This window comes from Pseudopipra pipra, chromosome 20 (genome assembly GCF_036250125.1).
Source record: "Pseudopipra pipra isolate bDixPip1 chromosome 20, bDixPip1.hap1, whole genome shotgun sequence".
NCBI lineage: Eukaryota > Metazoa > Chordata > Aves > Passeriformes > Pipridae > Pseudopipra > Pseudopipra pipra.
Genome location: NC_087568.1, coordinates 5,117,863 through 5,145,100, shown reverse-complemented (window position 1 = coordinate 5,145,100; position 27,238 = coordinate 5,117,863). Strand labels below are relative to the sequence as shown.

At 56.6% G+C, this 27,238-nt stretch overlaps 1 protein-coding gene across 4 annotated transcripts; it reads left to right on the top strand.

Annotated features, from left to right (window-relative positions):
* The first annotated feature begins 552 nt into the window (after positions 1 to 552).
* Positions 553 to 27,238, top strand: ASS1 (argininosuccinate synthase 1). 4 transcript variants are annotated; one of them, XM_064676890.1, is made up of 16 exons: positions 553 to 833; positions 2,902 to 2,955; positions 3,224 to 3,335; positions 3,773 to 3,841; positions 4,111 to 4,299; positions 6,655 to 6,711; positions 7,140 to 7,214; positions 10,159 to 10,229; positions 10,588 to 10,618; positions 14,293 to 14,383; positions 16,205 to 16,289; positions 17,335 to 17,399; positions 21,363 to 21,494; positions 24,692 to 24,848; positions 26,355 to 26,420; positions 26,929 to 27,238. In XM_064676890.1, exons 1-16 carry the CDS (start codon positions 568 to 570, stop codon positions 26,981 to 26,983), a joined length of 1,575 nt encoding a protein of 524 aa, XP_064532960.1. In that variant the 5' UTR covers positions 553 to 567; the 3' UTR covers positions 26,984 to 27,238. The 4 variants fall into 4 exon arrangements, with proteins under 4 accessions (XP_064532960.1, XP_064532961.1, XP_064532963.1 ...); XM_064676893.1 differs by lacking the exon at positions 553 to 833 and adding an exon at positions 1,057 to 2,607; XM_064676891.1 differs by lacking the exon at positions 2,902 to 2,955.

The window sequence follows — 27,238 nt, the reverse complement described above, 5'->3', positions numbered from 1 at the left end:
GGGAGATTGCCACATCCAGACATTGTCCAGTCCCTGAAGGTCCAATCCTGCCCCAGCATCTGGTCCCTTGGTCAGTAGGAGCAGGATGTGGCCTCTTTGCATGTAGTGAAGGTAGAGACTGTTCCCAAAAGACTGTTTCAGTCCTAGTCCATGGTGTGGGATGGTGGCACTGCACCCAGGTGAGGGTGCTGTGGTCCCATCACTGGAGCCCACTCTTGCTGCACCTGTGTGTGGCCATTGACATTTCCCCCTAAAGTCTCTGTCCTTTGGGATGGGGCTTTCCTGTCCCTTAAGACCAGGTCTATTGTTGGTCTGGGGTGTCCTGGGTATGTGCAGGGGGGAAAGGTGGGTTGGTTCTGTCCCTCCTGCCCCATCTCCTCCTGCCCACTCAGGCTCCTGCATCTCCTGATAAAGCTTCAGATAAATCCAATAGTAGTTCAAATAAGTCTCGCTGGTCCAGGGAGGGAAGCCAGATGGTTGCAGAGCATTGGCTCCCATCTGCCCCCCATTTTCCAACTCCTGGGGTCCTCCAGGGGAGGCTGCTGACGAGGTCAGGACTGGGGGGACATGGAAGGCAGCACCCAGAGCAGCCAAACAAGGGCTGGGACTGGGCACCCACTCCATCCCGGCCGGGGGGCAGCTGCCTCCTCCTGTTGTGCCGGGTATCCCGCGGGCAGGCAGAGCACAGGGCCTCTCTCGGGGACTGGTGCCCATGGGGGACTGTCCTGCGGCGGCTCCGCCTGCCCAGGCCCGGTTATAAAGGAGGAGGAGGAGGAGGAGGATGCTCCAGGCACCGGACCAGAGTGCAGAGGGCAGCCGGACACCAGGAGTGGGTGAGTGCAGGCATGGGATGGGAGGGAGAGGGAAAAGGGGGCTTTTGCCTCGGGAAATGTGTCCCCTCACCCCGTCTGTCCCATTTCCACCCACCCACGGGTGTCCCTCATCCCTGGGTGCTGCAGCAGGGCAGTGGGGTGCCAGCCCCTTCCCAGCGCTGTGCAGGCTGCAGTCAAGCCCCTCCTAGCTCAGTTTGGGGCATGGGGTTTCCAAGTGAATCCCATTTCTCTGAGAGTCCCCTCACCCACCCCAAGGGAGGGCAGCTGGGACCTCAGCTGGCACCACCTCTTGCCCTCCCCACTCTGTGCTGGGGATTTTGGGGGGCAGGATGGGACCTGCACAAGGTGGAGGAGCGATGCTGAGACAAACCCCCGCACCCGTGAGCACATCCCTGCATGCCTCTGCTTCATGAAACCCTGGGAAGCCTGTTCTGCCCCTCCTGCCTGCCCCTGCCCTTCTCCCTGCCCCATCCCAGCCCGCAGGCAGCATCCCGGCAGTTCTTCCAGCCCAGCTGGCAAAGACAGTTCTTTACCAAAGTTTCGAGCTTTTCGTTCTCCTCCGTTTTTTATATATTTATTTTTCCTTGTTTTTAAAACCGAAAGCCCAGTGTTCCTTTGGAGCAGGGCAGCCAGAGTTCTCTCCGGTAGAAGCCAAACCCTGCCCCAACTCACACGGAAATTGCTACGGAATAATAACAAGGGCTGAGAAAGTCCCGCTGTGTTCCCCTTCACTGAGCTTTGTTTGCTCTGATTTATTGCCACCTAACACTGAAACTTCGGGGCTCTCCCTTCCTGGGCAGGCAGGCTTGGCACGAGCCCTGTTTCCAGAGCAGGGAACGCTGGTGGCCCCACACCCTTTCTGGGATGCAGGATGCATCTCCAGGGCAAAGTGCCCCCGGGCATTTTGTAGGCAGTGGGGACGTGTCTGAGCAGGCAAAAGTTGGAGGTGTTTCCCTAAACCCTGCTGGGCCACTTGTGGAGCGAGCGTGCCCGGTCTCAGAGGTGCTTAGTCAGGCTGGCAACCACCACAGCGATGATGGTGGCCACAGCAGGGATGAGTTTGGGGGTAAAGGGAGGAATTAGTTTCGAAAGGAGCCGCTTGGGCTGGGCCCTTCTGGGAACTGCGACTGCCTTCCTGTAAATGCCCCAGCGAGGAAGGGACGGCTGAACTTCCCTGGGCAGGGACCCAGCTCGGCACAGCCACGGGGCCCCACGAGCAGGGAAATGCCGGTTGCTCAAGCCTGGGCATTGGGTGCTGCCTGCGTGGCAGCCTGATGGGTACGGGCAGGCTCAGGGAGCCAGATGCAGGTTGTGGGGCTGCCAGACCCCCTTTGCTCCTCAGCGCGAACCTGGCGGTGACTGGGCAGATCCTGCTCTTGAGTAGCTCCAAGCCATGCCCGTGGGATGCTGGCAGGATGCGGGTGCTGGGGCACACCCCGGCATAACCACATCACTCTGGAAGAGGTTCCCGGTGCGCCAGCCAGGAGCAGCCCAGCAGGGCGCCTTCCCTGCCTGCAGGAGCAGGATTGTGCTGACTTGGCAGCGGCAGCAGCATGAAAGTTGCTCAGGACAGGAATTGGTCGGCTCCGCCGTCTGCCTCCCCTGGCCAAGGGTCAGCTGGCATCGCCTCCTCCTGGGGCCCTGGGATTCACAGCCTGGCCCCGGGGCCGCGGAGCCCCTTCCTGCCTGGAATCTCCATCCCTCCACTTGAGCTCCAGGCCTCTTCCACCGTCTCCTGCTGTTGTCTCAGATCCTTGATATCCTTGTCTGGAGGGTGAGGGGCAACGAATCCCCACATAGCTGTTTCGTGCTGGCAGAAAACACGGGCAGCGTAACTGGGACATTAATTAGACTTGGGGCTGGGCTGGGCTCTGGGGGACAGTTCCAAACCCCCCAGCCCTGCAACCATGTCACGCCCAGCAGTGCCACAGGGCACTTGGGGCTGAGGTGGTGGGTGGCTCTCTGCAGAGGCCTGAGATGTGCTGGGTCGTGCCCGAGCAAGGCATTGAGCTGTGCCTTCACCACAGCTGGGCGCCTGCGCCTGAGTTCCAGCCCCCTGGCATTGCAGGGTGCTTACAGAGCGTGGGGCAGGCTGCTGCAGGGTTGTCAGCATGGAGAAAAGGTAAGAGTGAAGCAGCTCTGATGGGTTCCCTGGCATCCTCCCATTGCCCAGCCACCATCGGGTGCACTGGCTGGTGCTCAGGCAGGGTGTCCTCCCTGGCTGGGAGCTGCAGCCTGGATGTGGCCATGCTGCTGTGGCTTTTCCTCTTGCTCCCAGCCCTCCCTTTGCTCCCTGCAGCCCCAGGAGGGATCTTGGTTCAACTGATCCTTCCTGATGGCTGCAACAGGGGCTGAGGGCATCCTGAACCCCTTTTCCTTTGCTTTGTCAGCACTATGGCTCAGTCCAAGGGCACGGTGGTCCTCGCCTACAGTGGGGGCCTCGACACCTCCTGCATCCTGGTGTGGCTGAAGGAGCAAGGCTACGATGTTATCGCCTACCTGGTGAGCTCTTTTCCAAACCCCATCACAGGAACCCTGTCCCTGGGGGCTGGGGGTGGAGGGAGTGCTGAGCTGCAGTCTGGGGACCCAGGTGGGTGACAGGGCTCTTGGTGTATGTGTAGCCATGGTGGTGATCCTGGTCTCACTGGTTAACCATTGTCCAGCCTGGATGTTAATCTGTTGAGTTGATTGTGTGGCACAGCCTGTTTCTGCCAGATAATGACCCTCTGCTAATGAGGGCAGCAGATCAGGGCTTGGCAGAGGGGGGTGCATGGCCATCTCAGGGGGGAACCCCCCTCCTGCCCACCCTGGGTGGCCTCAAGCCCAGCCAGCATGGGCTCTGTTATGCCATGCGTGATGCCCTGTGCCAGACTGGGCTTGCACTCAGGTTTTGTGGTCTCCTTTCACATTCAATCTTGGTACTTTTTCCTCCTTTCCAGGCCAACATTGGGCAGAAGGAAGATTTTGAAGCAGCACGAAAGAAAGCGCTGGCACTGGGGGCCAAGAAGGTAACAGTGTCCCTCCCTCTGGGGGCTCTGAGCTCCCCCTGCTCCCTGGTGTGGGGCCGAGCCCTGGGGTCTCACATATCCCATTGCTGGGAGGAGGGACAGCGGCAGTGAGAAATCCCTTTTCCAGAGCTTTTGCACCAAAGCCTTTTAGCAGCATCTAGGAAAGGGTACACAAAGGGACCTTTCATTGCACTGTCCCCAAATCCCTAAGAGGAGCAGGTTCTCCCCTTAGCTGCCCTCCCACCAGGACGCTCCCTCTGTGCCTGCAGGTTTACATCGAGGATATCAGCAGGGAGTTTGTGGAGGAGTTCATCTGGCCGGCAGTGCAGGCCAACGCGCTCTATGAGGACCGGTACCTACTGGGCACGGCGCTGGCCCGGCCCTGCATCGCCCGCAGGCAGGTGGAGATCGCCCAGCGAGAGGGAGCCCAGCACGTTGCCCACGGGGCCACGGGCAAGGTGAGGGAGGACGGGGGCACAGGGCAGGGATTGGTCCCTTGGCCAAGCTCTGGGTGCACGGCGTGTTTTGTGGGTGCTCTGCAGGGCCGTGCAAAACTCAGCTGTGTTTCAACACTTCCTTCTCGCTTCTGGGATTTCTGTGCCCGATTTCGGTTCCCTCTCCCTATCGGGAAGGCTGGAGTCAGAGCCGAACACCCTGTTTTCGGCAGCAGCTTGAAAATGCTGCTACAGACTGGGGCTGTCCAGGCCAGGAGCCAGCTGGGACTGAGCCAGCACCCTCCGTGGTTTTTAGGGGCATCCTGGGATACATGTGACTGTCCCAGTCCCTGTCCCGGTCCCTGTTCACATTCCTGTCCTCAGCTCTGGCTGTCCCGGTCCCTGTCCCCATCCCAATCTGTCCTGGTCCCTGTCCCCATCCTTGTCCCCATCCTTGGCTCTCCCGGTCCCTGTCCCTATTCCTGTCTTTATCCCGGTTGTCTCGGTCCCTGTCCCCATCCCCGCTGTCTCCGCCGACGCAAGGACGACACTTTGCCGCTAGAGGCAGCCAGAGACCATAGAAAGGAGATGCTCGGGGCCAGTCCCTGCCCCGGAGAGGGGGAATCCCCCGCGGGGAGCGTGGCGGGGGCGTGGAACCTGCGAGCCGTGACCGTGGGCCATCCCCGGCACCTCCAGCCGCTGCCCGCACGCTGCCCAGCCCGGGCGGGGACACCTGGCGCAGGTGAGGGCTCAGTGGGTGAACCCAGGTCCTGCCCAGTACCTCCTCCTCCCTTCCCACGGGGCCCCAAAGCGCAGCCCGTGCCCATCGTGGCCTAGGGGCAAGGCGAGGTGACCCCCTCGAGGGATTACAGTGAGTTTGGGGCGGCTGGGTTTGGGGGTCCCCAGCTATGGCAGAGGACCTTGCTTAGGAGGGGGATGTTAGGTGCAGCCGGGAGGCTGTCGAGGTTCGTGCCAGCACCCAGGAGACGGGGCACGATCTCCTCCTGTGGTGGGGTCCCTGCACCCCTTTCTCGTCCATCTCACCCATCCCCAGCAGCCCCCTCTCGGAAGCCCCCACTAAACGGTGCCGTGGAGTCACACACCCACAACGAGATGACGTCCCCCTCTGCTCCCGGGTGCCACCAGCCGTCCCCGCTGGCTGGGACACCTTCGGTGGCTCCTGCTTCCCAAGCCATTAAGCTGCGGGCACGGGCAGGGACCGACCGCGAGTAACTCGACCCGGCTGCGGCGTCTTAAATGGGACCATCTGGGGTGTCCCCGCTGCCGGAGCAGATGGACGTGTTTTGGGCCTGTGAGGGAAATGAGTACTTTGGTGGACGTACTCGCCTGAGTGTAATAGTCCTTAGGGAATTCCCAGGCCGGTTGTAAATGTATCCTTCAGGCCAGGGCCGATAGGAGGGAAGGGGGGCTCTGTTTGCCCCTTGGTGCGGGTGGAAAATAGGCTTTGGCGAGTGATATTCCCTTGGAGGTGCTAACAACTTCCAGCCTCCCTCCTCACCCCTTCCCGGCTACCTGGGCTCGTTAGTGGTACCTCATCAGCAAGGGCCAATTAAGGTAAAGGGAGGTTCAGAGCTAATTAATTATGAGCTACTGAATCCTCCTGCTCACCACGGTCTTTCCTCCCACCTTGCCCTCTCTCTCCATGTGTCCTTTGATGCCTTTGGGGGAAAAATACCTGAATCTGGGTTTCTGTTGGTTCAGCTTTCAGGAGTGTCAGCCCAGGGCAGAGCACGGCTTGGGTGACTCTGTGGTCAGCCTGTCTCCCTTGGAGCCTGGTGAATGAGCTGCACAGGGATTTTGAATGCCCAGCTAGCAGGAGCTCCAGGAAAGGTGGTTTGGGGTTAAAACAAGCCATGGAGAGGGACCAGGAGAGACCCCATGGGACAGAGGATCCTTGCCCACTGTGCCTGGGGTCTTCAGTGTTGCAAGGGGAGCTGTGACTGAAGCCAAGCAGCACCTCAGAGGCTGCATGTGTGTGTTGTTACACACACGTGCACCACCACACGTGTGCACTGCCACACATGTGCTTGCCCAGCAGCTCCTGAGCCTCTCAGCTCCCTGGATGAAGCCCTGGGGCTGTAGCAGAGCCGGGAGCTGCTGACTTGTCATCTGCACTTTTAATGTTCCTGCCTTTTTTTTTTTTAAGATTTCCTGCTAATTTTGCTGTTTCTTTCACCAAATCCAAACCTGTGTCCCTGTCAGGCAACATTCCTCTCCCGAGGATGCTGTATGGCCCTGTGTGAGCTGGTCCAGGAATGAGATCTTGTCCCCCATCAGTGGGATGAGGGTGGGGGGCACCCACTTCCCAGCCCGCCCTAGTGAGGGGTGACTCCTCAGCATCTCCCATTCACTTTTCAGGGCAATGACCAGGTTCGGTTTGAGCTCACCTGCTATGCCCTGTGTCCCAAAATCAAGGTAAGGCACCGAAAATCATCCTACCACCGGGCTCCTGGCCTCTCCCCAGCTGGTGGGGAATTCTGTTTTAACACCGAGGCAAGGGGCCATGCCTCACTTTAACAAGCTACCAGCTGCACACAGCTACGTTTTGGCATTTGAGGGGGCTGTAATGATCCTTAATTGACCTATTTTTACCCCAAACACCACGAGGCCACAGAGGAAACAGTATCAAGGCAGCTGCTGGATAATCAATGCTGCCTGTTTCCCCCCTGCATCCAGTGCCTGGTTAGGGCCAGGGGTCTGGGTTACTCCACCCTTGTGCTGGGAGATTAAATTTCATCTGGGGGACCAACACCCTGTGGGTCCTGTCTCCGAGGGGCAAAGGGGGCCCAGGGGGTACAAGAGGGCTGGGGGCTTCTCACCTCATGCTCCTGCCCTCCCACCAGGTTGTTGCACCGTGGAGGCTGCCCGAGTTTTACCAGCGCTTCCCTGGGCGCCGGGAGCTGATGGATTATGCCAAGGTAGGAGCTGGTGTGGTGTGGCCATGGGATGCTTGGGGAGGCCACAAGATGCTCAGGGTGGCTGTGGAAAGCTCAGGGGAGCTGTGGGATGCTCAGTGTGGCCCCAGGAAGCTTGGGATGGCCACAGGATGCTCACCATGGCTTGGCAGGTGACAGCAGCAAGCCCTGCACAACATCCCTCCAGCACCACACTGGAGCCTTCTGGGTGGGGTTTCCCCCCCCCAGCCTCTATTTTTTTTTTTTCATCCTCCCTTTTTAAAAGCCCCATAATTACCTGGCTATTAATGGTAACCTGCTTTCCAAGGAAACGGGTCCCAGCTCCCTGACTTGAGCGGCAGACAAAGCAAACACATTCACCTTTGTTGTCCCTTCCTTTTTGAAGTACAAGTTACAATAAAACATATTAGAAGTTTTGCATCAGGTTTTTATGTGCCCACCAGGGTACCTTTCTTTTTTAAGCGACTTCATGGAAATGCTTGACAACTCGGCTCAATCAATCAAAAGGGAAAAGGCAGCTCTGTGCATAAACCAGAAAATTGCTTCAGTTTTTAAATAGCTGCCGTGGAAGCTGCCTGGGTAATCTCTGGGAAGGCGAGGTGTGGAGCTGGAGGGATGTTGCCGTGGGGTGAGGAGCCCTCCGAGCCCATTAGGGCCGCCAGGAGAGGGTGGTGTGTTGAGGATTGTGTTTGCCATCTGCCGTTGTATTATGAAGGGGCGAGTTTACGAGAGCTTTCCATATGTTGCCAAACAAATTGTCAAGTAGGGGAGTTATTAAGAGCGCCGCGGTTTTATTATATGGAAAATGGAACACGTGTTTTGGGTTTGGGGGGTTTTGTTTTGGTTGTGGGGGTTTTTTTTGTTTGTTTGGAAGGGGGAGGGTGAAAGGGAAACGAAATGGATTGGGGCCCAGTTCCAAGAGGAAAGGTCGTGGGGTGAGGGTTCCTAGTACTTCTCAGTCTCTGGTTATGTTTAGTTTTAAAAAAAAAGGGGGGATTTCTCTTCTTTTTCATGCTCAGGAGAGGGAGACGTGTGGCCAGGTCCTTTGAGCACCTGGATGTGCTTACCTTGGTGCTTGAGGAATGATATTTGGGGCTCCATTAGTACCAGGGAAAGGGAGGATCCGTGTCACTGCAGCACAGCTCTTGCCATGGATTTGCTGCCCAGGGGCTAGAGCCAGCTTTGCTCTGGCAGCAGCCTGTGCCAGCAGCTGCTTCATCCCCACAACCAGCTGAGGCTGAAATAACTTAATGAGAAGGGGGAAGCTCTCGTGGGTGCTGCTCCAGGGTGAGCCATGGCTGCAGGCAGAGCCAGGTGGGACAGAGTCTGAGAACAAGATCTCTCTTTGGTTGTGGCACCTTTGGCTCCAGCCAAGGCTGCCTGGGCTCAGTAAATGTTGGTACGTGGGGCTGGACTTGGAGGATCCTGTTTGAAATGGAGTGAGGATGGGCTGGGGAGCATGGGCTGCCAGGAGGAGGCAGAGGGCGGAGAGGGCTGGCTGAGAAAAATAAATCAGCTGGGGCTGGTGGCTCATTATTCAGGTCGGAAAGATACATTTGTATATCTCAGGTGAGATAAGTGTGCCAATGGTCTGTCTCCTCTTCCAAATAACAAGTGATAGGACAAGAAGAAATGGCCTCATGTTGTGCCAGGGAGGGTTTAGATCGGATCTGGACATTAGGGATCCCAGGGGGTCCCGCACTGGAATTGTGGTGTGGGACCAGCAAATCAGGACCTGAGGCAACGTCCCCCCAGGACCAGAGCCGAGTCGGTCCCTCTGCAGCCTTAGGAGGTATTTCAGAACCTTGTTCCCATCTCGGGTGATGGATTGAGGACTATGATGAAACAACCACAAGCATTTCCTTCCCCTCTTCCCGGCAAACAAGGAGCCTCTGCTCAGCCCCTGCTCCTCCGTCCCTGGCCAAGCCCTTGGCTGATGTCCCTGCTGTGATGACACTGACGTGCCAGAACACAGACACGTCAGGGCACAGTGGGAGCCCAGAGCTGCCATCTCCACCCCTGTCTCCCTGTGGCCATCCCACAGCCGGCACATCCCATCTCCTCATGCCAGCAGGGTGGGACATGTCCCCGCTGGCTCCAGTTGTCAGCCTGCTGCCATCACCTCTCCTGCTAATTCCCCTGCGTATTCACCTCGTCTTCACAGGCAATTTCCCCCATTGAAATGTCAGTGGATAATTGAGCACACCAGTGACCTTGTTAGGGAGCTGGGCTCGGAGCAGCGCGTTGTGCCGGGGAGGCAGCCGGTGTGGGGCCGCCTGTCCCCTGGCATGGTGGGCTCGAGGTGCCCAGGCTTGGGGGGGACACCTCCACAGCTGCTTTGCCACGTGTTTGTGTTGCTGTCCCCTCATGGCAGAGCATCAGTCCTCCAGAGCATCCTGTGGATTTGGGGATTTGCGTCCTCGTCGCCTCCCCTTGCTAAGCAGCCCAGCTGGGAGAATCATGGAACATCCTGAGTTGAAAGGGACCCACAGGGATCATTGAATCCAACTCATGGCCTTCACAGGACAACCCGTTGTCCCACCATGTGCCTGAGAATGTTGCACCATCTTGGACCTGGACCTAGGAAAAACACAATGTCCATGCTGGTGTCCCCATTGCTGGGGTTCGTGGGGTGCTCTGGGGTCCCTTCTCAGCCTGTGGCAGGTCTGGGGCAGCCCTTGTCCTCCCATCCACACTGTGTCCCTGATGTCCTCATCAAGGTGGCCCTTGTGGTGGGAGCCAATGCTGCCTGGGGTCAGGGACACGGGTGTGCAGCTTGCTCTGTGCTGCCTTGTTGGTGATGATGGGCTGTGCCCTTGAGCTTTTGGGGCTGATCCTGGTGGGAAATGGTGCCAGTGGGGGCTGGCATTCACTAATGGGAAATGGTGCCAGTGGGGGCTGGCATTCCCTACAGGCTGTCTTACCCCCACTCTCATTCTCTTGGCAGAAACATGGGATCCCGGTGCCTGTGACACCCCAGACACCCTGGAGCGTGGATGAGAACCTCATGCACATCAGGTGAGTGGCCAGGCAGGTGGGGAGCTTCTGTGGGGTGAGGACACAGGGTCTGGGGCCCCTATCCCCTTCATCCTTCGTGGCCCTTCACACCTCCATCATCCCAGACCTGCTCACCATGGGTGACCCCCAAACCTCCAGCCTCGCTTTCTGCCTAGTTGTCCATGTCCCATGTTGCAGCATCCATCTCCTGGGCTCTCCCAAGCCTGGTTCTCCTTGCAGGGTTACTGCTAAAATCCCCTGGAGATCCATAACATTCCATCCATGGGGTGGTGGGAGTGGGGCTGTCGTCCCGGTGGGGTTTGGGGTTGCAGTTTGCAGGTGCTACAGTGACTTCTCCCTCCTTCCCTGCCTGCTGCAGCTACGAAGCCGGGATCCTGGAGAACCCCAAGGTAATCGATCACGGCCACCCGGCCAGCGTGGCAGCCACGGGGCCGGGGGCGTCTCGTGTGTTTGCAGCCTAATTGGAAATTTCACGGCGGGGCCGTCCGTGTGTGCGGGGAGGCTCCGCCGCCCGCCCCGGCCCCTCCGCCTCCCCGGGCACGTTAATTGCCGCCGGCATGAATAGGGGAAGGGACCGCTTCAGGGTGACACTGGAGGGGACAATGTCGCGGGGCGGCAATAAAGGAGCAATTAGACAGATGAGGTGCTGGTGGGAGAGTCGGAGCTGGTGACGGAGGTTCGGGCTGGCCCCTGCAGCTCGCCCAGCCCTCCTCGCTTTCCCATCCCCTCTCTCTGTGGGGTAAAACCTGCCCTTGGATGGGTGAGGTGTTGGAAACAGTGAGGGCATCCATGGGGCCACCAGTTCTGACTCCCAGCGGGGCCACGAGCCCGGCGGTGGTGCTGGGAACTGCTGCCAGGTGCTGCTGGGAGCGCAGCAACACCTCCGGCCGCTCCGAGCAGTGCTCGTGGTCCGGCCGCCCGCTGGCCCTGCCGGCGCTGTTCATGCTCCAGCGGGTCACCGCGCTCGGCGGCTACTTAAACTATCCATCAGCGCTAATTAGACAACCCGGGGAGAAGGAGGGGGAGGCAGGAGGAGAGGGAGAGGAGCCGCTGGAGCTCGGCGCCCGCAGCCGGCTCCCCGCAGCTGGGCTGACGCGTGCCTCCGGCGGGGGAAGGAAGGGGAAGGTGGAGAGGGGGTCCCGCTCCCCCTTTGGTGCCTTCCAGAGGGGTGTCTGTGGGTCAGGCTTTGCAAAGCCGGGTTCCCGTGGAGCCTCCTCTCCTCCAGGGGAGCGCTTGGCACCGGGATGGGTGTTCGTGCCTCTATCTGGAGCTGGCAAGGCACTGACCCGCGCCCCTCCTGACCCACCCCTCCGCACCCAGCACCCCTCCTCTTCTCTAGCGGAAGACCCCCAGTCCCCAGGCTCTGCCAAGCCCGCTTCCTTCCCACAGCCAGCTTGGAAAAACGGGGCTGACCAGTGCCCTGACCCCGTCCCCGAGCATCCTCCGCTTGGGCATCTCACCCTCCGACAGCGCTGGGAGGTGACTTCCCTGAGCGCGGTGTCACCAGCGTCCCCTCCCCGGCCCGGGAAGCAGTGCCGGGCACCTGGTGGCTGTGGCAGGATCCGAGGTGCCAGGCACGGCGGGCTCCCCTCCCCAAACCCCCGGGACCTGCCAAACGCAGGGATTTGAAAGCAGATGGTTGAGCTATTTTCTGCCTCTGTGAGGCCCGATTGAAGGGCAATGAGGCAGCTAATGCGGAGAAAGATAGAAATTTACTTGCTTTAACTTCATATGGCACTCTGAAAGAGTTCATTCAGTCCCGGGCACAACAATATCAGCCGGATGAATAAACCATTTGCGGCATCGATAGCTCTGCATCATGGTTTACTTCATGGACCATTTGCTTCCAATTTCTTCTCTTCTTGCCCCGTTTTTCTTGCTTCTTTCTTCCCCCCTCCCTCTCTCCCTTTCCACACACTCTTCCTTTTTTTTTTTCCCTTTTTTCCCCCCCTTTTTATTTTTTTTCTCTCCCCTTTAAAGATGACATTGCAGGACTAGCCCCCCTGCGGGGAGGGATAAATAGAAGGCATTGATACACTGCAACAAACTATTTGTCATTTGAACTGTGCTTTTAGGAGAGAGAATAAAAAGAGGACAGACTCACACCGTAATGATGGAATGCAAGCCAAATGTCACTTTTATTTCTATTTAGTTATTTTATTTAATAGGGGTTTTCATAGTTGGCTCGGAAAATTGGAAACTACCTGACTTTGACTTCCAATGTTTAGTAAAGAGTTTTTAATACTTTCCGGTATTTCTTCTCCCCCTTCCTCCATCTTTTCCTTTTGAACTCAAAGTTTTTCATCATCTCTCGCAGGTTCCTCTAGTTAATAAGTGTGATCAGGGCTAGGAAAGGCCAGACGATGTAAAATTGAAATCCACAGCCCGTGTAATCTGTGTGCAGGGGCACGGGGAGATGCGCCTGCCTGCCAGCGCCTCTCCCTTAAAACAAGGGAAAGGGGCAAAAATGGCATAAAATGAGAACTGAGGGGAGTTTTGCTGCAGCATATGCTTGGGTAGTTATGTCTGTATTCCTGGGATTGGACTGTGGATGCTGTTGGGATGTGCACCCCAGGGCTTGGGGTGAGGCAAGGGGAGTACCCCTGGTGAAAAGGGGATGTTTGCAGTTTGGGTAGGCTTCCCTCAGGTGCTGGCAGTGCTCCAGCAAATATAAATATGTTTGGAGAAAAATAAATAGAAGTTTTCACTAAAATTCTTACTGCCCATCTTTGAAAGTTTTAGATGAAAACTTCTGTAGAGAAATTAATTTTCCTTCTAAAAAGCTTAATTTTTTTTGTTTTTTTTTTTTAAAGCAACCACTTGGTTGGATTTTGGAGGGTTCTTTTCCCTGACTTGCTTTATACCTTGTCTTTTTTTACCTTGCTGGAAAGGAAGAGAAGAGAGAAAAAGGGATCTTGAAAGGTCTTTTCTATCCCAAAGTATTCTATGAAGTGAGCAGGAGAGGAGCTGTACTTTAAAAACGAGAGGAGGAAGAGAGGGCATGTGAGCCAAGCAGTGGGTGGGTGGATGCAGACAGGGCCCCACTGCCCAGGGATTCCCAGAGCTCCAGCTCTCGCCAGCTGGGTCTAGTGGGCAAATACCAGTTTGCCACCTTTTAAAAGGCTTCCTGCCTTTCCAGCACGCTGCACATGCCCTGGGTGCTCTTTGCCTCAGTTTCCCCTCCACCTCCCCGAGCTGTGGCTGGGTGGGGAGTCCCTTTGAAGACAGGAGTTTGCAAACACCGATCTGAAAGTATTTTGGGGTCAGCAAGTGCAGTCACATCATGGGCGAGTGCCGAGGGGGCACGTGAAATTGCAAAGCATTTGCTCTCTGGGACGGAGAGCTCTCTTTTATTGTATTTCTCCCCCCCCCCCCCCCCCCCCCCCCCCCCCCCCCGTCTTCTGGCACGCACTTCAATTGCGGCAATTCACCGTCGGCGCCCGAGCCTCCGCTGGCCTGGCTCTGATGGAGATAAGATGCCTCTTTCCTATAAATCTCACAAAAAACAATATACATAAAGGTTGATGTGCTCTGAAATGGGTTTTTGCTTCGCCGCTCTATTTTCCCCCGTGTGTATTAACCCCGGGAGCACCATGAAAGAGCCGGTGGCGCCTGGAGCACCTGCTGGGGTCAGGGCTCCTCATTAGTTTTTTCGGTCCCCGGCCGAGGTGCGGGGACACGCGGGCACCCGCCCGCCCCGCCGCTCGCTGCCAGCGTCCCGCTTTTCCCTGCCTGACTTGCTTCTCCGCAGCCATCCCGCCTCCAGCTGTGGGGGCGTTGGAGGAAAAGATGAGATCAAGTTGAGGGGAAAAATTGGCTGATTCTTCCAACCCCTTTGTTCCCGGGGCCCCGGTAAGCGCCGGTGATGTGCCGCCCTGGTCCTGCGCTTTGGGATGGCGGGGTATGCTTTTGGGATGGGGGATGCACCCCGGGGAGGGGGGATTCACTGTGGGACGTGGGATGCACCGGGGGGATGGTGGGATGCAGTCTGGGGCTGGGAATGCCAGCAGTGTTGGCCATGGCAATGCCACTGACTCTCCCACTTCTCTCCCTCTCCCCACAGAATCAGGCTCCCCCCGGGCTCTACACGAAGACCCGTGATCCGGCCACCTCTCCTGACACCCCAGATGTGCTGGAGATTGAGTTTGAGCGGGGTAAGAGCCTCCTTGCTGCCAGACCCTTGTGCCTTGGTCCCCCAAAGACAAACCCAACTTCCCAGCCAGGACCAGGGTTCCCTGACAGCTAGAAGCATCTCCAGAGTGGGGGCACATGGGTGAACTCATGGCATCAGGGATGAGGATGGTGCTTGCAGCACACTGGGGCTCTGTGCAGAGGATCTGGTTAGATCCCAGGGTTGCTGGCACCCCTCTGAGTCCCCTCTACAGCCATCGAGGTGTAGTGGGCACAGGGTCTCTCTCCTGCAGGTTGGCCCACAGGTGGTCCTGGGAACACACAGGTGACCCTGTTCAGTGTCACAGTGGAGGAGATGCTCCAACAGGATTGGCCTTTGGTACTATCAATGTTAAACGAAGGAGACAGGGACACCCCATCACATTCCCGGGACGAATGGCAGGGCCCAGCCCCGGAGCCTTCACCAGAGAGGGGACACTGGGCAGCATCTCCCACTTACAGCAGCCACGGCCATCCCCGTGCCACCATCCATTCTGGCAGCAGCAGCGAGCCCAGCCCAGGCTGGGGGGGAAGCCCCGCTGGGAGGGGGCACCCCCTCCCCGCCGCCAGCATCCCTGCTCCATTATAACCATCCCCCTGCAAGGAGCAGCCCCCCCTCCTCCTTCCAGCAGCCCATTCAGCCCCTAGTTAATTTATTTGAAGTTTTAATCTAATTATTAACTATTTCAAAGGCTAAGCAGCTTTCACCAACAACGGCCCCGACAACGTCGGCTCTTCGCCGGGCGGACCCGGGCCAATACCCCGGCGGAGGATGCGAAGAGAAAGAGCCGGGGCGAGGGGAGGGCGCGGGGTGGGGGGGCCCGCGCCGAGAAGCAGCTTAAGGTTCATTATTGCCGCGAGTTACATTTAATAGCAATTTACAACTGAGTTTATAAACCCCTGGAAAATAGGGGGTTTAGAGGGAGGGGGGCAGTGGTGGGGAGCTGACAGCCCCCGTCACTAGACCGGGCTCTTGCGGGCGCCTATATAATAAAGACTAGAAAGGGAGGCATTGAGGCTGATTGGCAACTGATAGTGCGTTAAATGGTAATGAGGAGGGCAGATGGAGGGGGGATTAGCCTCCAACTCCGCACCGCTTTTCTTTGTGGGCCCCGCAGCCCCCTTGTCAGCTTCCTAATACATTTATTGCTCATTTCACACCGCTAAAGAAAAATGCCTCTTTCTATTCAGCATTTCCCCCCCTCCCCTCCCTCCTGGCTTTGCCCCTGCCCGGCGCCCTTAAAAAAAAAATTAAGGGGAAAAAAAAAAAAGGGTGGGGGGAAGAAACGGTGCAATAATTAATTCATGGCGGGGAGCACCCCGCCGCGGGGTGCGTGTGCGTGCGTGTGCGAGCAGCCGTGCCCCGGTGTGGGGGTCCCCCCCCCAGACGCCCCCCGTGCTGGCGAGGGAGGGGGGGGGCACGCATTTGTCACCGTGTCCCCCCTCCCCGGCAGGGGCTGGTGGGACAGAAGGTGCTGTGCTGTAAGACAATTGCGGAGCGTGAAATTCAATTAGTTAAGGGCCTGGTTGCAATTTCACAGGCCCTAAAAAAGAGAGAGGGAAAAGAGAGGGGAAAAGGGAGGGGTGACGTTTTTATGGCCTTTTTTTTATTTATTTATTTCGCCTCTCTCCCGAGGTGGGTCCCCCCTCCCCTCGCCTCCCCCTCGCACCAGCTTGGATATGCCTTTTTAAGAAGTTATTTAGAGTTCATATCTGTCACATCTATTTAACGCCCGTGGGATGATGTTCCGGGGGGGATCCTGACACCAGCTGATCCCGCCTGTCCTCGCTCCCCGCCTCCGCAGGTGTCCCAGTGAAGGTCACCAACATTGGGGACGGAGCCACTCGTTCCTCGGCCCTGGAGCTCTTCGTGTACCTGAACGACATCGCGTGAGTGCCACCCTGTCCCTTGGCAGCAGGGACAAGGGCAGACCCCCAGGGTACCCGGGGTGGGGTGGAAACAGGATGCTCACAGCAGGCACGTCCTGATGAGCCCAGGGACAGTGGTCAGCAGTGTGAGCATGGGATGGTCCCAGCTGGGTCTCAGTTGTCCCTAAATGCCAGCAAGCAGAGCTGGGCACCAGGGCCAGGAACACAAGGGAATAAATGCCCCAGGGTGTTGCTTTCGGTGCATGAGGAGGATTAAAAAGTCCTCTGAACCCCCTCTGCATTTTCCATGTGCCCCAGCTGCACACTGGGTGAGGGCTGCCCTGCCCACTCTAGAGGCTGAGCCCCCGGGGCACCCCCTGCCTGCAGGGCACCCCTTTGCCGATGGTCCCAGCTCAGTCCCAGACCCCCAGCTCCCACATCTCACCTCTCCCTGCCTGCCCAAGGGGGCTCAGTGTGCCTTTTGGGTGAAGAGTTGGCTTTTTGGGGGCATGGAGATGTGCTGTTTGGGTTCACAGCCCTGTCCTCTCCCTGCCTCCACAGCAGCAGCTCCTTTGGGGTTTCCTGCCCTGTGCCACCCCATGCCCTGTTTCCAATGCCACTGGCACAGAACCAGCCCTGGGGGTTTGCCCAAAAATACAGCAGCACCCATGAGGGCACCTGCTCTTCCTAAGTGCCATCTGGCCGCCTCAATCCTCCTCCATGCCCCTGCCTTTATCCCCCTGGTGGTGAATGGGAATGAACTTTTCCATGTAGTTAATTTTCTAAACGTAATTAAGTAGTTTTAAAATTACTTTGGCTGTTGAGAATAGAGCTGTGGCATGTCCTGTCTCCTTGACTGGTTTATTTTCCAGTGGCCCAAGTGCCATGGCTGCCTGTGGTGCTGCTGGCCCCAGGTCACTACCGATGGTCACCAGTGCTGCTCAGGAGCTGATCATGCTGCCATTTGGGGTTTGTCCCCCGCTGTCCACCCCTCTGATCCACTTCTCACAGCTGCCCGTGTCCCACTGTGGGGATGGGGCTGCTGCAACTTCCCTTCTCCTCGCAGGGGCAAGCACGGGGTCGGGCGCATCGACATCGTGGAGAACCGCTTCGTCGGGATGAAGTCCAGAGGTGAGCTTGCGGTGACATCCCTGCCCTAAACAGCAAAAAAGGAAAACCCCGGGGGGGGTGTGGTTCAGGTCACCCCAGCAACCCTTTCCCTCCCCATCAGCTTTTGATGGAGATTTCCCTGTGACAGAGATTTTTCATTGCTCTCTAATGATGGCAGCTGCCCGCTCGCTGCCGGTGCCACTGTTTGTGCCAGCCCTGCGGTCCCAGTGCCACCAGGTGAGACCCATCTCCAGGGGGAAAAACACCAGGCTGTGGGTTTGGTGGGAGGATGCTCCTGGAGGGTGCCAGGCTCTGTAATACCGGTACAAAACACAGGAGGCTGATGTAAGTCACTGAGGGTTTTTTTTAAATCCAGTTCTTTGATTTATCTACACATTTTGGAGGCCGTGACTCCCAGTATTGATCATCCATTGGGATCAATTCCATTGGAAACCTCTGGAGGCAGCAAGCTGCCCTGTGCAGAACTAAGTAATGAGGTGGCTCAGCTTCATTTCCCATCTCCTTGTCCCCAGTCTTTATTTTAAATCTCGTTAATACCTAATTAGATGCTCCCTTTCTTTAAACTTGCCCTCTGTGCAGGGCAAGAGCAAATATTTTGGTTAGACTCAGCCCAAGTTCTCCCTCCCCACCACAGGGCCCTTCACAAGAGCATCCACCGCAAAAGGCAAGAAACAAAACCCCAAATCATTTGATCTGGGTTTGAATAATCAAATTAAAACCGAAAGAAGGAAGGAAAAGCCCCGACCCGCGCACGCCAGCCGGCGCATTTGCATTCAGGATGCTGAGTAATTTGTCAAAATCTATTTTATTTTTTTTTAAGAGCCACTGACACGCTCTAGTGACCCTTCCAGCATTTAATAATTTCTCTAAACCCCATTTAACTGTCATGTCTGTCTGCTGCATGACATTGCTGAGCGATCGCTGTGGTGTTTTGTGCGCCGGCGGACGCGGCAGGACCGGGCGTTGTGGGGACAGCAGGGTGTGCACCGTGGGGATGAGACCTTGGGGTGGGCTTCCTGTGGGGACAAGACCTTGGGGAGTGGTCCCCCACTTGCTTTGAGCAGGATCCTGCCCCTGGTTTTGCTTCTTGGGATTAAGAAAAACCCCTGAGAAATCTGCTCCAACAGATGTCCTGTGGGAGAGATGGAGAGCTGGGACGTGAAGGGGCTGGAACCAGGAGGGTGCTGTGGGTACCTGTCCCACCCTGGGGGGTTTTGGGGTGCAGGGCAGCTCGAGGTGACCCCACCTCCTCACTGCCAGGAGTATTTTGGACCCCAAATGGGCTTAGGGTCAGTGGTGCAGGAGATGGCAGCTGGGTTTGGAGGAGATGATCCCTCAAATCCCAGTGGTGTGAGGTGACCCCGCTTACTCAGGGTTCTGCAGGTTCCCTGGGGCAGCACAGGGACCCCGGCTCTGCTGGGGAAACTGAGGCACAGTCAACAGCAGGAACTGATCCCTCCATGCTGTGCAGGTGGCAGTGAAGGTGCCTCCTCTCCCTCATCTCCCAGACCCGAGGAGTCGGAGAGGAGAAAACTTCATTTGCATTGATTTTTTTTTACTAAGCTCCTAATTGAACTTCGTTAAGGCCTAATGGGCGAGGGGCACGTGGCACACACCCGCACCAGCCTTTTAAGCCCTATTAACTCGGTTTTGCCATATTTGTTTTAGTGGGAGGAGGTGGCTAATTACGGGGTGCCAGGGAGTGGAGCTGCAGCCGGCTGGGGGGGGCACAGCTCTGCCGGGGGCTCTGGGCTGCTGTGGGAGCACAGCCCTGCCTCTCCCGCCTTTTCACATCCTCATTATCAAATTATCTTTTTAACTCCGAAGGGGGGCTAATTAAGTGAAGTAAATGAAATCAGTGGGGAGGAAGTGGGAAGGAGGGGATGGTCGCTGCCAAAAGCTGAGTGCTGCCTTTGGCTGGGGCTTTTCCTCCCCTTGGCTCTCTCCTTCCTTTTCCCTTTCCTCCAGTTGATGCACTGAGGAGATGGAGCAGGAAAGTGGAAAACCCCTTCCCTGCAATGAACACTTATCAGGCCGAGCTTGGCCTCGGCCCTGGACCAGGGGTAGAAATTTGGGCAGCATTTTCCCAAGGGCAGCATTCTCCCTGGGGAAGTCACTGCATCCCCTCCTGTCCCATGAATGACGTCGGGAGTGACAGCCTGCACTCAGCACAGCAAAATTGCTTGGATGGAGGTGAAGTGACAGCCAAGGTTACAAATTAGAAAATTTTAAGTAGCAGCAGCTGTCTCCTTGGCTGCCCCCCTCCATGTGCCCCCCCAGCAGCTCCAGTCCCCCCTTCCCCAACAGTAATTATGGGGTGATTGAAGCATCACTGGGCTGCAGTGCTGACACCTCTGTCTTTTTCCTGTAAACACGGGGAGATGAAAACAGACACTTGGAGATGCTGCGAGTGTCACTTTGAAGGTGTCTCTTATCTCCTTGGCAGCGGCGAGGCTGGAGCGTGGCTGTCAGCTTGCCCTCCCCTCTGCCCTGGCTGACACACTCTGGTCCCCCATCCTCTAGGACCCACAGATGGGCAGAATGTGGAGGTCAAGGCACATACACAAATCATCAGCTCAAATTGGCTTTAACACCTCCTGAGGGGAAAAGAGGGAGTATTAATTGTGTTAGTGGTGGGCTCCACTCCATGGTCAGGGGCTGGAGGGGACATAGAGCTCTGTGCTCCTGTGCCACCACCATAGGACAGCTGGGGTTTGGTGTTAACTTGGCTGTCTGCTCCCACAGCCCTGTCAGGACTAGGCTGCAACATCACTGGAGTGGCTGGAGAGGAGGGATTGGCTCTCCTTTGGGACAGTGGGATCATGTTCTGTGCCTGTAGGATGCTGGAATCATGGACACTGGTTGGGATGGGGTTTGATGGAAATGGCTTGGGCTGCCATGCAGAGAGGGCTCCTGTTGTGTCTGTGGGACTGTGGCCACTCTGAGATGGGTCATGTGCCTGTGCCACTCTCCAGGGCACTGAAAGAGCAGAGCCTGGTGAGGTTTTTTGCCATGGGGGTTCCCCTCACCCTCTCTCAGGGCTGGAGCTGGTTGAGGACACATCCCCTTCACTGGGGATGGTTTCTTACAGAGTTTCTTTGTGTGTCAGCAAAACCCCCTACCATTCCCATTCCCATGCCATAGCAGCTGCCTGGTGTTGGGAAGGGACCATCCCCACAGGCAGACAGGAGGCAAGGACATGCTGATGGAACAGCCCTGGCCATGGACAGGTTACAACCTTTCCCAACACGTGTTCCCTGCTGGACCAACTCAGTGTTTCCCCCACCACCTTTCCACCCACATCTGACCAGGACGGGAGCACTGTATGGTTACTGTATTTAAACTCCAAGTAACCACATTATGCAGAAAACAAGCCCTGAACAGCTGGAACAAAGGAGCAGCTTTCTGAAACAATTAAGCATCCTCCATCCCCAGGCCTTGTGCATTGAGGGGAAAGGGGGGGGGGGGCAGCAGGAAGGGACTGGGGGGGCCCTGCCAGCCCCAGAGGAGGTTTCCCTCCCAGCCCCCAGGTAGCCTCATTGCTTCCCAGCGGACGTGTGGGGCTCTTTCTCACCAGCCGAGGGGAGAGGAGGGTACTTCAGGCCCCGCGCTCCCCGTGCCTGTGCCCCGCGTCGTTCCGCTAATTACAGGTTTTCAGCCGCAGACCGTTGGGCACGGATGGGTGGGGGGGATCGGTTCCCAAACCCTGTCATTTAGCCTCGTCAGAGTGCCTCTTCAAAGAGGGGAATCTAGAAATTTTCTCCGCAAGGTGCGGAGTGGACTGTCTCGGCCCCAGCATGAATATAATGACAGATGCATTTTACAGCGAGCTGAGGCTGAATGCGCTCGACCACGGCTCCTTCTGTCAGCCAAGTCATTATTTTTTGTCATTTGCTGACAGTTTTGGTCTCATTCGTTTCTCTCTCTTTTTCTGCTTTTCCCCCTGCCTGGAAAAATGGGTAGGTATCTATGAGACCCCAGCGGGAACGATCCTATACCACGCGCATTTAGATATCGAGGCCTTCACCATGGACCGGGAAGTGCGGAAAATCAAGCAGGGGCTCGCCTTGAAATTCTCCGAGCTGGTGTACAACGGTATGTATGGTCCTTCAGCCTGGACCTGCCACTGCAGCCTCCTCACAGCCTTCCTCCTCCTCCTTTGGTGCTGCCGGAGGTTGCAGGTCCCACCAGTGCGTGCGCTCAGGGTTGTAAAATTCAGGTGTGGATTTTGAGGCTACTCACTGGGGGAAGAGATGGGTTTGGGCTGAGCTCAGTCTCACACTCTGCCTGCTTTCCTGCCGAGGGAGCTCCGTGCCTGCCTTTGGGAGGCAATGCTGTCTTCCATGAGGTGATGCTCCCGACATCTCTCCCAGCCCAGTGCCACCACTTCGTCCCAACAAACACATTTGGATGTCTCACGGGATGAAGTTCACCATCCCTTTGTCCCCCTTTCCCCAGCTCTCACCTCCAACCCGTTCCATCTCTGCCTGCTTTCACCCCAAAAGGACTCAAACACTCTGGGGTATGGGGCACCCAAGCTCCCAGCATGGCCATCCCTGCCATGGGATTTGAAGCCAGAGACTTCTTCCCATGCCCTGGCAGGGGGGTGTGGCACAGGGGCCCCTCGAGGTGCTGGGGGCTGCAGGATGGAGGGTCCGGGCTGTGCTATGTGATGCACAGCCCACACAGGGGCACTGCGGGTTGGGGCTGCAGGAGGGGCTCCCAGTCTGGACCAGGACAGCACTGCCTGGAGAGGACTGGGAGCCTGAAGGGATGAGGGGACACTGGCTCACCCCTGCAGTGAGGGACAGAAATGAAGCCCTGTGTCCTCCTTCCTGTGGAGCAGCTGCAGCTCCAGCTCGTGGGTTGAGTTTGAGGGGCCTCAGCTCGGCCCCCCCTGTGCTGCAGGGAACAGCTCGCTGGGCCAGGAGGCTGCCAGGGCTGGGAATGGCACCCTGGGAAGGGAATCATCACTGCCCTGGGGATTGATCTCTGGATTCACCCCAACCCAGACACTGGTGCTAAACTGAAGGAAGTGGGATTAGCCCAAAATGCCATAAGTGGACTCAAACCCCTACTGCCCACACCTGGGTGCTCAGCTCAGAACTGACATCCCTGGAGACCCAACACTGGAGGGATTCCTGCCCCCATCCAAACAACACTTTCATAGGTCCTGATTTCTTGGGCTCTCAGTTCCTCCTCCCATCACTTCTCAGGTGTTTCTAACTGCAAGGGGCTGGGATGATTCCCATGGGATCTTTCATGGAAGATCCCCTGTAAATAACCTGACTGGGAGCTTGGGCTTTGGGCAGCAGCAGATGCAGCCAGGACTGGGTCAGGCTGTTTCCCCTGCACTTTCTGGTCCCTGTGCTTGTCACCTTCCCCTCTAAGGACATTCCCTCCTGCATCTTCCTCAGCAACTGGCATTTAATATCTGAGCCCCTTTGCTGCTTAAATCATATTTTAGGGCCCTGCAGGGGCTGCAGAAGTCTTGGTTACCTTTCCCTTAGATCACAGCCTCATTTACACTCTGATGCCTCTCCTGTCTCTGGCTATTTTTGTTAGACTTTGACCTGGGCTGCCTTTATTTTGACTATTTTTTTTTTTAGTTCAGGCATAAACCTGTTTGTTTATTTCTAACCACTCAGTTGTGCAGCCACCAGGTTAAAGAGCCACTCAGGGGATCGTGGTTTTGCTTCTCCCTCCCTACCTCTGCCAGGCAAAGGCTGCTGTTTCCCTTGCTCCAAATGCTGAATCCTCAGGGATTTCCAGCATGGTCCTAGACTTCCCTGGCAGCCAATCCCGAATCCAAGGAACAACCCCAACAGCACCCCTGGATCCCCATGCTGGAGGCCAGGCTTTCGAGCTCACCTTCCTTTAACACTTCATTATTGCAGCCAGTCCATGTTTTTAGGGGAATTAGTGTTTATCTTCCGCCTGTTCCCATTGATCCCATTGTGGAGGGGTGGCTTTGAAGATGGTTCCATCCCGGCAGGTACATCCAGGTGCGGAAATGCCATTGTCCCCCTGCCCACGTGGTGATTAGGGCAGGATGGTGGGAAGGTCATTAAGGGGGATCGCTTCCAGTGTCTGTGGTGGGGGAGTAAGGACGGGGGGGGGGGGGGGGGGGGGGGGGGGATGCTTCCTCCCACCTGGAGCTGTCAGAGTCAGGATTTAAGCAGCTGGTTATTATTTTAATGTGTCTGGGGTTTATTTTTACAGGGATGCAGCAACCCTGCATCAATCCCAATATTAGAAGAGTTGTACCTGGAGGGTGGTTACCAAAAACAGGGGTTTATTTGCCTGGAGCTGGAGTTCCTGCCGATGTGGCAGTGCCGGTTGCAGGGAAGGGGGTCCCCAAGCCCCTTGGCCGTGCTGTGGTGGGGCAGCTGAGGGCAGTCTGTTCAGGGAGGTGGTTTCAGGGGTGAGGGGCTGCAGGGGTGCTGTGTCTTGGAGCGGGGCCACACAGACCCCAGGGACGAGGCTGCAGGATACGGCCCCACTCGGGGGCTGGCGAGGCCAAACAACAAAAGAAATTGTTTGTTTCTTTAATGGCTTCAGCCCCGGAGCCCAGCTGGGAAGGGAAAGGTGAGAGGGCACCGGTGTTCGAGCAGGGAGTGAGATGGGAGAGATAAAACCTGGGGGTGACCGGAGGGCTGTGAATGGGCTCTTTCTCTCTCCACCTCTATCTCCTTCTACATCTCCCAGGCTTTGTTCCAGGTCTCCAAGGGCTTCCCGGCTAATTACCCCGCTTAGAGACAGAAGGGGCATGGGGGTTGGCAGGCAGGACCACAGCCCCTCCATGCACTGTGGTGGCCTCTGGCTGGCCATGCCAACGGCTGCGCCCACAGGATGTGTTTTGGGGGGCCGTGGTGCACTCACTGTCTGGACTCAGAGGGCTTGGGGGGGTGTCAGAGGGCTGCTGTCTCCACCTGACCCTCCCAAGATGGTAGGTTTCGAGTGATGGTTTCATACCTACTTAACAAATCTCTTAATTTCCGTGATCAACCCCTGATGGAAGGAGAATGGTCCTGTGGTCTCTTCTCCACCAGCTCATTCCAGCCTCCTCTCCCAGTGGGATCCCAAGGGCTGCCAAAGGGAAGGGACACACATGAGGTTCTCTCTCTCAGAGCTGAATGTGGATGTCCCAGCTCAGCATTGCCCTCTCTCATCCCTTCCTGTGGAAATTACCCAGGGTCTGCCTTGCAGGACTTAGCCTGGGGACCACCGTGGGCACCGCAGGGTACTCCAGCCTGCCCCATTCCCACTCTGACCCTGCCTCCTGCCCGCAGGGTTCTGGCACAGCCCCGAGTGTGAGTTCCTCCGGCACTGCATCGGGCGCTCGCAGGAGCCCGTGGTGGGCACCGTCCGTCTGTCTGTCTTCAAGGGCCAGGTCTACATCCTGGGCAGGGAGTCCCCACGGTCGCTGTACAACGAGGAGCTGGTGAGGTGAGTGGGGCTTGGGGGGCCCAGGGTGGGCAGGGGTGGTGGCAGCGAGAATCCCGTCCCATCCTGTTGCATCCCGCCTTGTTGCATCCCATCCTGTCACATCCCATCCCATTCCCAGTGGCACCATCCTCTGGGCCCAGCATCCAGCCGAAGCACGAGCCATGTTTTTAAGTCAGTATTAATTTTTTCCCCCTCTGGCTTTTCCCTTTTCTCCGCGTTGTTTTCTCTCTCGCTCGCTCCCCCCTCAGCCCTCCCTCAACCCCTTTCAATCTCTCTAAACACTTTATAAGCCATAAATATACCCGAATGAGTTTAGATCAGTCGGAGTAAATGTCAAATTATCTTCTCTCTTTCTCTTCTCCGGCTTTTTTTTCCCCCTTTCCCTCCCCCTCAAAATCAACAGCTCCTAATAATCCATCCCAACCCTTCATTATGCTTCGCACTCTCACTTGGAGAGATTAAATGAATAAAGTATTAAAAAAAATATAAAAAAAAAAAAAGAGGGAAGAAAAAAAGGGAGGATGGAGGGGGGTGGGACAGAGGAAAAAGAGAGAGGGAGAGAAAAGCAGGGGCACTTATTCTCCCTGTGTCTCCAACCATTTTCCTTTTCTTTTTGATTTCTACATCGCTGGTTTGAAAGCCTTTGAGTGACGGCGTCACAGGAACCCGAGAGAAAGCTGTGAGAGGCAGAGCTGTGTGGAAATGCCTCTGCACAGTAGGTAGAAAGTAACGTAATTATAGAGCAGGTCAGAACCACTCGAATGAGCAAAAATAAAAGCACAGAGGTTTTTCTGTAGCCCGTCAGGGGAGGTAAAATCGTTGTAAACTCTTTTTTTTTTTTTTTTCTTCTTTATTTCCCTCCACTTCCTTCTTTCAGGTTTGCAGTTTCTGGGAAATGAGCCGTGTGTTTTGGGGATGTAGGAGACCACTGGAGTTGGGATTCAGTGGGTGGCTGCTGCTCTGGGGAGGGAGATGTGCTTGGTGTCGCATCGGCGACACCAAGGCACCGGCTGCCACAACCATAAACCTCACTTTGGTGCTGGGGATGTCCCTGTTCCATGCCCAGGGCAGTGCCTCCTGCCCAGGATTCCATTCCCTTTCCAGGGCAATGCCCTGCCTGCCATGGGACAGGCATACCTGGGGCATGGCTCCAGGACAGGGCGAGCATCCCTGCTTGGTGCCAGAGCATGAGGAGGAAGGGTGGCGAGGTACATGAAGGACCGCATAAGGAATTTGGGGCTGTGTCTCTAGCAGGGCCTGGGGAACCTGGGAATGGCCACCAGGGTGGTCCTATGGCTCTGCTGCTCCTGAGCCACGTGCCCCTTCCCCAGGGCTGGCTGGGACTCTGCCCCAAGCCCCCCACACCCACCAACAGTGGATGAGGGGCAGCAGCAGCATCAGCCTGTGGGAGCAGCCAGCTCAGGGGTCACCCACAATTCTCCCTTCCCAAAGGGCAGCCCTGCTTCCTCTCAGGAATCCCATCCCACTGTGCCTTTCTCTCCACAGCATGAACGTGCAAGGGGACTACGAGCCCGCCGACGCCACCGGCTTCATCAACATCAACTCGCTGAGGTCTGTGGGGCAGAGAGGGACCCTCCTCAATGTGTGTGTTGGGGAAGCCCCCAGCATCTTTCCCCTTCCCCATTCAGGCTCTGGGGGTGCACCAAGGCCCCCCCCCGAGCTCCCCTTGAGCAGTGGGGTGCCACCAGCCTCCCCCAGCACCAGCCCTGCTTAATTACAGCCTTCCCCAGCACAGCCAGCCTTGCTATTTTACTTATTTCTCAGACACCCCCCCCAACTCTAGGGCTGTAAAACACGCTGCATTTACATAATGGGCTCTTAATTTTTCCATTGCCTGTTAACTGCTTTGTTCTCCCCCATCCTCGATGTCCCCCTACTCCTCTAAGATAAATTAATTACATTATCTCGTGGGGGGAAAAAAAATAATTAAACTGTACAGGCCTTAACAAACGCCTGCTCTTCACGCCCCCTCATTCTGCTTAAATTAATTGAAAGGAAATGTGTGTTATTACTGTTAATTTACAATTAATTTTTTTTTTTTTTAAATCCCGGTTTCCAGGCTGAAGGAATATCATCGTCTCCAGAGCAAGGTCACCGTAAAGCAGGATGAATAGCAATCAATCGCACGCGAGCCTTCCTCTCCCCTTTCTAATTTCTCTAAGAAGTAGCACTAATTGTGGTGGCAATTTGTAATTGTAACTCGTCTCTCCGGAGCGGAGCCGCGGCGGAGGTGACGGCTTTGTTATGGGGCGGCAAGTGAAATGCAGTCGGGAGGGGGGGGAAAAAAGGGTTTGGTCCATCGGAGGAGAAGTGCGGAAAGAAATAAACCCCCAGCCACGCGCGGGTCCGGCACTGAGAGCCGGGCTTTA